The 13,704-nt window shown below is 40.0% G+C and overlaps 1 protein-coding gene across 13 annotated transcripts in view; it reads left to right on the plus strand.

Moving 5' to 3' along the window:
• The first annotated feature begins 207 nt into the window (after window positions 1–207).
• Window positions 208–13,704, plus strand: part of CASK (calcium/calmodulin dependent serine protein kinase) — a 223,562-nt gene continuing 210,065 nt past the window's right edge. For all 13 annotated transcript variants that reach the window (XM_074904895.1, XM_074904924.1, XM_074904905.1 and 10 more), the window contains exon 1: window positions 208–819. In XM_074904895.1, coding sequence (XP_074760996.1) covers window positions 761–819 — 59 coding nt within the window. In that variant the 5' untranslated portion in view covers window positions 208–760. The remainder of the gene's footprint in view (window positions 820–13,704) is intronic.

Below are 13,704 nucleotides of genomic sequence, written 5' to 3' on the forward strand. Positions count from 1 at the left end.
CTGCGCGCGCGCCGTGACGGCTTTGCGTGACGGCGGCGGGGAGCGCGCGCCCGCCCGCCCTCCAGTACAGCGCGCGCCTATCGCCGCCGCCGCTTCTCCTCCTCCTCGCGCCTGGGAGCGTAATCGACGGCCGCGCCTGCAGCTCCCCGCCCCTCCCACTATTATCCTCCCTCCCGGCGCGCGCGCGCCCCCCCCCCCCCCGCCCTCCCGGGAGCGCGCGGCCGCCCGCCCGCCCGCTCGGCGAGGGAGCGAGACGGCGCTGCCGCCTGCCGCCGGCCCCGCTCCTCTCCGCGCCGCGCCGATCCCCTCCATGGACCCCGCGCCTCCCCGCTAGCCGGAGCTGCCCGCCCGCTGCCGCCGCCGGGGAGTAGCCGGGAGGGAGGGGGAGGGAGGGGGCGGGAGGGGGGTGGGGGGCGGAGGAAGGTGGGGTCGCTGACTGTGTGACACGCGCGGGGAGCGGCGGCGGCTGCGGCCCGCGGGAGGAGGAGCGGGGAGTCCCGGCGCGGCCGCGGGAGCCCCCCGGGGCGGGCGGCGGCGGCGCTTCAGGAAGGTGGCGGCGGCGAGAGCGGTTGGGATTTACCGTGGTGGTGGCGGCGGCGGTTGGCGCTGACCGGCAGCAGAGCGCGCCGCGCGGCGGGGACCGTGACCGCGGCCCCCCTCCCCCCCCCCTCCCCTCCCTCGCCCCCCTCCCTCCCGCCCCCTTCCCCCCCCCTCTCCCCGGGGCCGCCGCCTCTCGGGCTGAGCCCCCCCCGCCCGGACCATGGCCGACGACGACGTGCTGTTCGAGGACGTGTACGAGCTCTGCGAGGTGATCGGCAAGTGAGTCCCGCGGGGGAGCGGGAGGCGGGCAGGGCCGGGCGGGCGTGTGCGCCGCCGGGCAGAGCGGAGGAGGGGGCGGCGGTGCCCCCGAGAGGGAGGGGAGAGGGATGCTCTGGCTCGGCACCCACCTGAGTCGCCGCCGCCGGCGGGTCCGTGCGAGCGGTGCGGGGTCCAGGTCCCCCCTCGGCGGGTGGCGGTGGCACGGCGGGTGCCCCCGCCGCGCTGCCCACCTTCCCTATTACACGGGAGGCGGAACGGGGAGAAGTGACCCCATGTTTCCTCAGCCACCATGATTAACCACCTAACCACCGCTCAGGCTGGCTGCAGCAAGCGGCAACCACTTCCCACCCCTTTTCTTCTCCTCCCCCCTATATCCCATTCCTGGCACACCCATCAAGGATTGCCTATTGGGGAAGGGAGAGGGAAGCGATCTCTCTCTAGATCCACCTATTCACTGAGTGTCCGCATATTTGTGCGCCAGGTGTGGGTTTTTCCTCCTCTTTGCTGCATAATAACCAGCTTGTTAGCGGCAGTGCTAGTGACGCTCGGGTAGTGCTCGGTTTTCGTCCAGATCTTCCCCTCCACTCTCATCCGTGTGGAAATAGAGATGCATAAGGCACTAGGAGTGCTTGGCCTTTTGAGTCTTATTATGCAACTGCTATTAAACCGATGTTCGAGGTTGCTTGTATCAAACCTAGGAGTTGAGGTAGTTGCTGGCGTTCCTCAGCTGCCTCTTTTGGGTGAGCATTGTTCCAGGGTGGATGAAAATGACAGTTCAAGTCTCAATCTGTGTAATCACACCAAGAAAATGCATAGAATCCCACAGATCAGATGGTGATAAAGAATTAAAGCTGAACTCCATTCTCCCTTCCCGCCAGCCCTCATATTTTTGTGACTGCCCAGTTTCGGAATCCATTTTTTCATTTATTCGTCATCATTCATGTATTTTCGGTAGTTGTGTCTGTGTTGCAAAATGGACATAAAAGATGTAGCAATATTGTGACTTCCTAATTTTCTGTATGTTTCTGATTTCAAAGCTGAGATTGCTGTGGAAGCTTTAGTAGTGACACTACTGTTCAGTGTGTTTGCAGTTTTTTGTTCCTAACAATGAATTTTATAAGAATAATTGTTCACCCTGTTTTGATTATAAACAAAGATTATTTTTTTTTCTATTTTTTCTACATGTGTTGTCTTGCCCACTCTCTACCAATATGCTTTTCAGTTCATATCAACTGCTGTCTACTTTCAAAGCTAGGGCTAAAAATATTCTAGAATTAATCTTTCCTCAGGATTATACTAAAATGCTAGTCTTGGACTTAGCAAGTGACTGTTGTCAGCAGAAGTTTCAGCACTCAGTTCTGTCATTTCAAAAGGTACTACTACCTTTCTCTTAAGTCAAACAATTTTTTACAGTTATTAAGATTAAAGGGTCTTGTTTGCTCTCATAAATGGTCAATGATAGCTTTAGCTTAATGCTAGTTGTTGGTGAGGAGCCTCTGTAGCTGAGAAACAAAACTCTTCTTAAATATGTTTTGAAGACAGTTTTTGGGACGCTCCTTTCACAGGTGGTTTTATGCGAACCACGGCAGCTCACACACGATTTTATTCGTACCTGATTACCGTTAGAAAGAAGGTGCAGTGATTATGCATGACCACACACCCTTTTAGAGAGTGGATGATTCACAGGGGTACAGATGACTGCACATCTCAAATGACTTTTTGTTTTGTGATTGGGGAATTTTTAAGAGAGTGCTCAAAAACTGTGGGTTAGGTATTAGCTACAGAAGTTCCATGTGAGATTTAGGTAGTATACATAGTGTTGTGATGTAACTAGATCTAACAGATAAATATTGAATCACAGTAGCATAATGATTCCAAGAGCACTGTAGCAAAATCAGGGTGCATCGCTGAAAATAGCAGCAGTGATGGTGTGAAGGGTTGATAGCTCGTTGTGATTGCTCAGGCTTTTCCTCACAGATGTCATGTCAGTCCTCAAAAAAACATTTAAAATAAATACACAATTTAATGTACAGTTGTATAAGTAGTGTTCCTGTTCCTTCATAATTTTCCAAGCCTCACAGGTGGCTTCCAGGGAACCAGGGATGCCGCATCTTTATTTAGCTTACAGGTTTGGGTTCCACCTTGCTCATCTTCAAGCAACTTGAGGAAAGCTGCTGTAAATCTGCTTTGAATTGCTATGTATGCATCTTACTAAACATCTTTCAGTGAAACATCCACTAAATGTCTGCACATTTCTATGATTTATTATTGATTGATACAGTAATTTAGTTCTTGCAAATAGCACATCTGGTCCTGATTTGCATTTCAGACACATGAAGTATTAAAACATATAATTTATTTTTCCTAAATAGGTAGTTACCACTGTCATTTAAGGTAGTAAGAGGTATTTTCACGAAGGGTATGGAAAAGAGATCTTTGCCTGTAAAGTGTCTGAATATTTAGTCAAAGTTCCTGTACAATTTACTGGAGAAATAAGGAGACAGCATGCTGTCCAATTTGTTGAGGTATATTCTGATCTTTAGGATAAACTTTAAACACTTTTAAATATAATAAACTGATAAGACTGAGTTTGTGTAAACGCAGTAATAGGTTTTGGTGTGCTGGAGTGTGAAACATAACGCAATAGTGTATAAATGAATTGATTGGAGTGACAGTGATAAACTGTTTATTGTGTGACATTTAATGTGTTTAAGTTCTGCAAGCATGCATTTTTCATTCTGAGTTGGTGTGGGAGAAAAGAAAGGCCAGAAGGGATAGAGAGAAATTCTAGTTCATGTTTCCTTTAGAAAAATAATTAAGGGAAATCTTCATTTGCATATATTTCCAGTGTACCTGTCCATCACTGAAAGGTATATAGAGATAAAAATCGGAATAATAATTCCGATTTCTTGTTGAATTTTTTAAAGTGACATTATGACACTAACAGTCGTGTAGTTTTACTTTACCAGATGTGTTATGTTATAGGTTACTGGCTTGTCTTCAGACTTGGCTGACACAAACACACTTCAAGCAAGAAGTAAATTTGGGATTTCTATATTAGCCTTCAAAAATGTGTTAATGTAGCTTGGGATAACTGGTAGTGATGAAAAGCACAGGTGTGCCATTTTTTTTTTTTTTCCCAGACTTGCTTCCAGGTATCTTAAGAGAGACTGGTTTTGAAGAGATTGATTGAGAATACACAATCTAACATATTTAAGTCTTTTGTTATGTTGGTCAGACTGTGCATTTGATTGACAATTCACAGATAATAGTGCTAAGTGTACTTTATTTTTTTTAATTAAAATTTTCATTCAAAATGCATTGAGTAGTTTATAACACATAATAGGTGTAGAGTTGAAATGTCTTGGGTATTCATCTGAGGGCAAAACTGCTCTGAGTTTTTCATAGGAGCTCCACATACACATAGCAGTAGTTTTCTTTATGCCAAAGAGAGAATGCCCGTCTTTAGTTGGTATTGAATCTAGAAGACTGAAGCATGGTTTTTATGATAGACAGAGTCCTTGTTTTGCAAGGACTTTATTTTACTTTATATGGTTTTGAGTTTCTGTACCTCTTAAGGTTCATATCAGTTTATGTTAACATTAGAGGAGTACTGTAAAGATTATCTGGCCTTTCTAACAGTAGGGTTGCAAATACTATGTAGTAAAGCTGATAAAAGTTTATTTGTGTTAAAAAGATCACAGTTGAAATCATTAGTCTTCATATTGGTAGTAGTCACTTAAACTGTAAATCTTTGTAATTTTGTCTTACATTTGTGAACCATATATATGTGCAATCACTGTGCTTAATAGTAGTGTGGTCCTTTGGATTTTTAGTACCAAAGTATAATGTGATGACCGGTACTAATACTATTGCAGCTTTCAGGACGTTCTCTGCAATATGACTGGGTTCAGTCTAGTCGTTTTCTGCACTGCACGCTTGAGGATTTTAGTTTGTTTTCATCTCTCCTTCACCTGTGATGGGATGATTCTCTCTGCTTGGGCTCTTCCATCTAGTAAAGACTGAAAGTGATCTCTTAAGATAGTGTACAAGTCAGCTAATATGGCCACCAAAAGAACCCCAAGAAACCCTTTTCTTTGCATATCAGATAAGCATGCAAGAGGATACCTAGGTAAGGATCCAAAGCATGGTCGGAGGGAGCCTTTGCTTCAGCTTAGGTGTAAGCTGAACTGTTTTTTAGAGTGTCAAGTTAGTAACTTCTTTTAATCAACTTAAACTGTGTTCTGAGCAAGTTACAATTTTTCTTGGGCGATCTCCAATGGTAAAAGGAATGCCTCCCTTATCAGAAACAGAAGTGCACAGCAAGCTTTGGTGTTTCAGTTACAATAGTGCTACTAGTGTTTAAGCCCCATTCTTACCAATATCTTTTTCTGAAATGTAAACAGCTAAATAAGGTTTGGAACAATTTTTGGAGCTTGACCATAAAAGGTCCCCCTATAATAAGGGTTTAATTTTCACTTCAGTTTGTATGAGAAGCAAAGGCGTCTTTCCAGAGAAATTACTAGAATACTGTTACAGGATAAATTTAGGACTAAAAGACCAAGGACTATTTCCCAATGTATTCTCAAATGATAGAATTGACCCTCCCTAGGTTATCGAGTGCCTTGCTCTTTTACTTTCATACCTTTTTGCTAGAACAGGGTAAGAAGGAGTAACCAGAAAGTTACTGTATACCTTCTGGTTTTTATTGTAATGTTCAATTTACAGTGGGGCTATACTCTTCTTCCAGTCTTAGAATTTGTCAGAATCCTTGTATTGTCAGTATTTTGAGAAGACACAGTTGATGCATAGTTTTTACAGACTTACAAAGTTCACTGTGTGCCCTTAAGTCATGTATATTTTCCTTCCACCAGAGATTTCTAAATAGCACTTGGTTAGATAGAGTTTCACTTGGCTCCTTCACCTGTTTCTTTGGCTACCCAATGGCATGTTTAACTGCTTGCAGGTACTCCAATTTAATTTTTGACCCAATTTTTTGGATAGTGTGGACATAAGCAGTTACTCATAGCATTTAATATTGAATAAATTTCCTAGGATATGTGAATTAAGAAAGCGATAAAGACCTTTCCTCTGAAAAAAATTTTTAGAAGTAAAAGCTGGGGTGTAAGTCCCATATGGGCATTTAAACTGGTATAAAATATGATCTGTTTCACTTCAGGAAAGTTTAGGAAGTGTTTAGGAAGCACCTGCAGCTAAGTTGAAAAACTAGTTTTATCTCTTCAAAGTGTGTCAGTTCTGTTGTAGTTGAGATTGAGAAACCCTTACAGTTTTAAAGTGTGCATTTTCTAGGGAACACATGATTCTTAGGTGACTTGTGACTTCATTTAAACTCACTGTTACCAGGGTTTGGAAGGTAGTTCATATTTGGAAATTTTTTTATCTGAGGGGCTCTAGGGGTAAGGAGAAAAGGAAAAATCTTAGGTGTAATGAGGCTGAGGCTTGTCAGATACAGTGACCTTTAAGATATTCAGAATGTTATGAAATCTGTCTCTGGCTATCTTCTTGTGCAGGTGCATACAGTATATATTTTTCTTTTGTGCCTTCAGGATTTGTTATGGACTTTCCCAGTATTGGAGCTGATCTTTTTTTTAAAAAAAAAAAAAAAGCCTTTACAAAGGTGGTGCCCGGTTCATCGTTTTTCACCCCAAAACTTCTCAAGTTTTATGCCTTTTTGATGGAGTACTTTACTGCTCTTTCAGAGGGAAAAAAGCAAAATATCCACAACAAAAAAACCCAACCCACAAACCAAAAGAAAAAAGTTTGTAGTATTTATCCTAAAGGGAATTTTAACTTGTCCTGACAAGATTTTTAGACATGTTCCTCTATCTTCTTTATTCTCCCAATTTTGTTTTGTGGAGAGGGTCTATAAGTAAAAACTTTGGCTGCATTCCTGATGTTCTAACTTAGAGAAGCCAGACAAAAGGGTCTCCTCTCCTATTACTTACTTTCACCCTGCTCCAGGGAAATCTTGCAGCTGTTTCTACAAATGGAGTTGTCAGCTGCCCACTTTCCTCCTTTTTTTTTTTGGCTCCAGATGTAGTTCCTGATGCTGAACAGAGAGGGAACAGTTCTGAGCAGTGGGAAAGCTCTAATGTACACTCTATTAGAGGGATCTGTACACTTGTGAATGGAAGGGACAGTGAAAAAGCAAGGTAATCTTATCTCCCTTCTCCAAACGACCCCTCCACCCCCCTCTTACTGGTTAGGAAAAGATGATATAGAAGCTGGGGGTGAGGGTAGCCTGGAGAGATTAAAAAAATTTAGGGAATGATATATTTTAGGATCCTTCCTGCATCAATACTGATCTGACCTAGTGACTTTTTGTGAAACAACATATTTTTGTGGAGCTCTTTAGGTTTGCCAGGGTTGGACTTGAATCCATCAGGACTAGATAGGTTGGGTTCAGGTGGGTTTAGAGAAAACACCTGTCTGGTCATTGCTGGTCTAGCTGCAGAGCAGCTAACCAGGGTGGGAATTGAAGCAAAATCCTGCATTTCCATAATCTTGCAGCCTCTTTTAAGTATAACATGATTCCTGAAGGAGAGCTGTGATAAGTTGTAGCTGGTCTATAGATTCTGTAAACATGGCAGTAGTAGCGTTGCTCCTCTTTTTGCCCCTGTATAAGGCACTGCAGGAATATATGAGTGCAGTTTTATGATGTGAGCTGAATTAAGGTTGCTGCTGGAAGAGGGAGGCCTTGCTCTCTTCATGTGCTCCTATGGCCTGTGTGATCCACCCCTTCCTCTGTGCCAGCTTTAGCATTCATCTGATCCATATAAGCCAGGTGCACTACAGAAATGTTCACCTGTTGAATCGCGTATTGTTCTGCTGTTTTTGTTGGCTTGACTAGACCTACAATGTGGTCAGGACTAGCTCAAACTAGAAGACAGGGATGGAGAGAGAGAAGGTGCATATCATAAAGGCCATATCATAAAATACTTTGTTGTTGGTTTTTTTTTAAGCATGTTTGGCTTTTTTTGCATTGTGCACAGAAAAATAGCCTCCAAACTCTTTCCTGCAATAATCCAGAAAATGGTAAAGAAAGAGAAGAAAAAGGGAAAGGTGGGGTTTTTTGAGTTTTTTTTTTTTTAAGGAAAAAAAAAGTTGCAAATTAACAAACTATTATTAACACCCACAAAAAAAAATCACACTTTGTTGCTTCTATGTTCTTAATTTGCTGCTTCTTTCTACACACGGACATTCCCCATAATTAAAACCAGGTACTAGCTTTATGTCAGGACTTCACCTCATTCAGGGTTTAAATTGGATACACAATAGAGTCAAATTTAAGAATGAAACTGTAAATATGGGATTTTAATTTTTTGAATATTTGAGTTAACTCTTTGAAGCATATTACCTTATGGCATGGTTAGATGATCATCAAGTGTGCATGTATTTTGTTGGGTCCTTCAGGACATAAATATTATCAGTTGCATGTACTGTGAACCACAAGCACACAATGTTTGTGAGCACTTCTAATTTTTATAGAAACCAAATCTAGGTCTGTTACTTCTGCTTCTAATGTGATTATGTGCAAGTATGGCAGCATATTTAGGAAAATTCAAGAAATTCAACCCCAAAATTTTCTTGAGTTACCTGTTTTGAAATTTTGTTTTGCTTGAAGCCTAAATTAAAAATTTATTGATTGCTTTGATCAAGAACTTGTTTCAGTTAAAATATTTTCTGCTTTTTTTTTTAATTATTTTAGGAGCAATTCTGTGTTAGTATACCTAGATCAAGTTTAATTTGAAAAGTACCAACTTCTGCTTACAGAAAGCAGTTTTCCTTTCTGCAGCCCCAAAACTAGAGGTAATCTCTTTATTAGTGTGTTCCTGCAAGCGTCTTAACTCCAGAGCTTCAGCACTACAGAGATGAAAGCAACAAAAGGGGCTTTCAAAAATGAAGGTCAGACAGAACTGTTTTACTCAGTTATAGCTATTAGATTAAGTTTATTTCTTTTTTTCTTTTTTTTCTCTGTGAAAAACATGGTTACCTGTTGGCTGGGTTTCTCGGATGTTCAGCCCTTAAGGTTCAGTTATTTTTAAAAGCATAAAGTAAACAGGGTGCTTAAAATATCAGGAGTTCTTTCTCTAATCTTAGATCTCAAGTGTGTCAGGTTTTTTTATCAGCTGCAGACACTTCCAATTGGAAAGTATTCAATACTTTATAGTTGCCATTGAGGCAGGATACTTTCTCAATCCTTGCAGATGTACCTTCTTTTTTTTGATTCTTAGTTTCTTAGTTGTTTGAAGTTTTCAGAAGTCTGAATTGCCTGTTTGCTCTGCTGGTTAGGGAATGTTTTCAAATAGATTGCTGGCTGTAGAGTTGTCTTCCTTGTGTTGTATGTATGAAATACAATTCTCTCGGAACAGAGACTGGGAATCAAATTTCTTCTTTTTGCTTAGTGCATCATCATAGATGCGTCTTTTCCCTTAGTGATCTGGTGAATATTAAATTATTTCACAAAACATCAGCTGGGAGTGTTGAGAATACATTTGTTTCCTATATCTTCTAGCCTGTGAGTGCTTTTTCAGGTGCTGTATATTAGGGAGGGACTTGCATATGTGCCTCCCAGTTTCAGAGTGAATGTTCCAAGCACTGATGAGTGAGCAGCAGCTGCCACTGCACTGGACATGGATTGGCAGGTTGGTTCTGAGACCATGTCCTAGTTAGTAGCTAGGCAAAATACGTAGCAGAGCTGTTAGTTTGGGTATTCTTCTTACTTGTGAGATACTGAGCAATATGTTGCTGCTGAGATAGTGCTTTTCAAACATGCTAGGATCTTTTTGTTTTAGAATTAAACAACAAACTCAGAAGTGTAGAATTTTAGAGTATTCTCAGGGATGCAATTTAGCAGAAAGGTGAGATCACTTTGTGAAATGTCTGTGATTCTTTCCCTCTGAATATTTGCTGGTTTTCAGTATAGGGCTTTGTTTCTGATATTGCTAATGTTGATTTTTTTTTTTTTTTTAAATAAAGTATTGCAGAAAACTAAGAGAAGAGTTGAAAATTCTCTTCCTGAAACTGAGCCTTGTTACAGTTGCAAAGCTGGGGAAAAACATGAGAATAATACATTTCAGGAAGGTAGTTTCAGATACATGGGTGGAACATTCAGAAATCAGTGGTGACTTCTGAGAATATTATTAATACATGGTAGATTTAAACATGCATATTTTGTTGAAAACTGTTTTAGAATGTTTTTTTCTTACATGTGCTAAAAATTGATCTGTGAAGTCATTGCATTTAAAAATAATACCTTCCTGTGTTTTATATGTGTTTTTTCCAATGGGTTTCCATTTTTTTGGTCACTATTTTAAAAAGAGGAAAGAAAAAAACCTTGAAATATTTACTGTTTGAACAAAGCTGTAAGAATTATTCAGAAGTTTCCTTCTCATTTAACTTTTACTCTCAATTGATAGCTTGAGACTTTGCTGCCATCTCTAGTTTCTTGATGAAATTTATCTTGAGCTGCTGTTTGGTCCTACATTTTCATCTGTACTCTTAAAAAGACAAATTTTGGCCAGATTTCATGACTTATTACTGTTAAAATAACTTGTTTTGTAAAGCTTATATCAGTGTTGTGTTTATTTCCTTTAGAAAATATTAGGGAGTTTCTCTAAAGAGAAATACCTTGAATTCTTCCTTGCCTTATCTTCAGATACAGCTGTAGTTAATAAGCAAATTTGCAGCACTTTTTTCTCTCATTTTGGCTGTTAAAAATTTGCAAGTCACACCCCTGTTACTGTTCTTACTATGATATACTACCTTAAGTTTTTTATCTTGTTTTCTGTAATTTTAAGAGGTGTTTCAGAAAGATTATAGTTTGGGTTTAGAGATGTATGTAGTGTCTTTTATGCATATTTATATCTTTCATAAAACGTAGTTTTGTTCATCTTCCTCCTTCCACGTTTGAGTGCTTTCAGAATGTCTTGAAAAAAAGATTATACTGGATCTGACTCTGATTTCTCTGTTGGTTAATGAATATAGAACAGTTTTATTTTTTGCTAGTCTCTTCAGCACCAACATTTTACTTCCAATTTGTGTCAATATACCTTAATCTTTTAAGGGTTTCTCTGCCAGTTTTCATTCTTTCAGTGTTTCTTTTATAACATAAAGCTATTTGGTAGCTCTGCCAAAGCTTCTGTCTGGCTTTTTTTCCTCACTTTGCTTTCCATTTCTTTTTCATATAAATACTTTTGTATGTTGCTTCACACTGTACATGCTGGCCTACACTGAAATCTTGTCTAGTTTTCTTCAGACTCACTCCCAGACTGTAGGATACCTGTCAATCAGAATTTTGCACCCATGGAAACTGGCTTGTTGCAGAATCAAACTACAATTTCAGTTTCTAAAATCAAAGCTAACAAAAAGTTTCTCTAGTCCTCATAGTTACAAGAACCTTTGAAAAAGAGTCATTATTACAGTTTTATCTTTGAATCTGCAGCCAACTGCTGACTGTAGTGTTGGGACCTGGATTGTTTTCCTTAGAGGGAGTGGTACACAGTAACCTGCTCTGTTACTCTCTCCTCAAAGTCCTGATGACAGTTCAGGTACTTAATGTGATGCTGCCTTCTCCCTCCCGTAATATTTGTAAAAGCTGCAGGGTAAGGTACTTTTCTTTTAGCAGGTTATCTTTGCCCCTGCAGCATGAGAACAGTAAACTTTTGTTGCTTCACTGCTTGTGCCTAAAATTCAAGAAAGAGAGTAGTTCTCCACACTCAAATTGTGTCTCTGTGAGCGTATGTGGAAGAAGGAACTTTACCTAATCTTTTCTTACCAGAGGGGAATAAGATCTTGACCTTCTTGTTTGAGCAGCCATGCTTACCTACCCAGTCAGTTTGGGGGAAAAGAAGGCTTTTTCAGCACACAAGCATGTTTTATACCTAATAAGTACAAACTTGCTCCAATCTTGCCTGTATACTGTAATGAGCAGAAAATATTTTTTAATATTTTTCAAATTTTTCTACTTTATCAAATCTATGTGGTTTGGGGGTGGGGTGGGGAGTGGAGGATGGTCCTCAATGATTAAAAATTATTCTTTTTTCCTCCCTATTACTTTTTTAAGCTGCTGCTGTTTTACAGGATAACTCTTGAAATCTCAGGAAATTGAAACTTACAGCCTACTGGCTATGTTCAAGGTCCTATTACTTCCAGAAATAAAAACCTCCAAGGGAAGCAAGAAAGTCCTATCTCCCAAGTTTGAAACTGTAACATGTATTCTACAGGAGTGTATGTGTTCTGTGGAAAACATTATGCCAGTAAGCTTGTTTGAAGGAGTGTGATCTTCCCCTGTTAGTAAATGAGAGATGATATCAACACTGTACTTTTTTTTTTTTTTTTTTTTAAAACCTATATCCATATGTAAATGGACTGGTGGTAAATTCTTCGGCTTTTCCCCCCATTCTTCTTCACTTCTAGTAAACAACAATATGATCTTCCATCCTGTTGGCTTAAATGCTATTCGGAAAATTATTGTTTATAAACATTCAGGAAGTATATTGTTCCTTAAAGACATGAAAAAATCTTTTGATCAGCATTCTCTGGAGAGGCTCAAATGCACGAAGGTGTACTAAGTCAAAATTCACCAAGTGCTAATTAAGTGCTTTTCTTATTTGGAGTTAAGACCCTGTGAAACATGCAAAAACCCCATATTCATGTCTGCTTCAATGGATATGAGCTGAGTTGATATGCTCAGTATCTTGCTCAGGAGATTTTTGATCCTGGCATACTTAATGCATACAGTAGGAATGATAGAGTATTGATCTAATGTGAAAGTATCCTTTATTTTTTGGTGTTTTTTTCTTTTTATTTTTTCCCCAGTTATTTCAGATGTGTTCTGTATCCTCCCTAGTCCTGTTTCTCAGTAAAGCATGTGTAATCTGTTACCTCCACTTTTCTAACAGATAGATTGGGAAGGGCTGTTGCTCAGTATTAGCAAGCTAGTAATTAACAAGGTAAATAGCATGATATGGTCAGAATGATCCAGTATCCAAAACTGTCAGTGTATTTATGAATGTTGGGTGCCATTCAGACTGGACTGAAAAAATGGTGTTCAGCTTCTCCGTATTATTTTGGAGGTGACTTGCTAATTAAAATTGATTAGCATATGCTCTTTCATCAGTTAAAATGGTTTCTTGATTTACGTTCTTGAGAAAATATGTCTAGTAGTAGAAGATTCTAACTGTAGTCAGTTGTCATAAAAACAGTTTATTTAAATTCTAGTCTACATTGGGCTACGTAAACAGTTTGTAATGTTTATGTAGTTGATGAAAGTCCTACAGATTCACATAGATAATTCTGCAAAATGGGAATTATTTCCTTGTGAGGAAGTTGACAGGAATTGGTAGAAAATGTTCACAATATTAATATTGCAGATCAAATTCATCTTCATCTTGTCCAGAGAATTGCTTCTGTGCAAATGTTCACTTTCAAAGATTTTTACATTTCATAGTGAAATGTATATAGTTAAGTTCTAAAAAAAAAATTTGTCAAGCAGTGCTGCTTCAGATGTGTTCCCCCCCTCCTTGTCATTTTTGTTCATGTTCTTACTGTTTTGGGGCCTAAACTAGACTGAAAAAAATAATCAGGATTAAAAAGTGTCGGTCTCTGCCATCTCCCCTTTCATAAGTTTCCCACTGAGTCATTCTCTTCGGGAATTTTGGCCAGTTTTCCAGCTACAGAAAATTACTCTTAAAACCTTCATCCTCACGTGGAATGGGAACACCAGAAAGCAGATTGCTGTGTAAACAGCCACGAAAACAGTTAGCCCAGGAAACCAGTTTATCAGAAAGATTACATGTCTTTGTTTTTAGAAGGAAAGTACAGATTATATCAGTGTTTTTTACCTTTTAAGCAAATACTTTC

This window comes from Athene noctua, chromosome 1 (genome assembly GCF_965140245.1).
Source record: "Athene noctua chromosome 1, bAthNoc1.hap1.1, whole genome shotgun sequence".
In the NCBI taxonomy this organism is placed as follows: domain Eukaryota; kingdom Metazoa; phylum Chordata; class Aves; order Strigiformes; family Strigidae; genus Athene; species Athene noctua.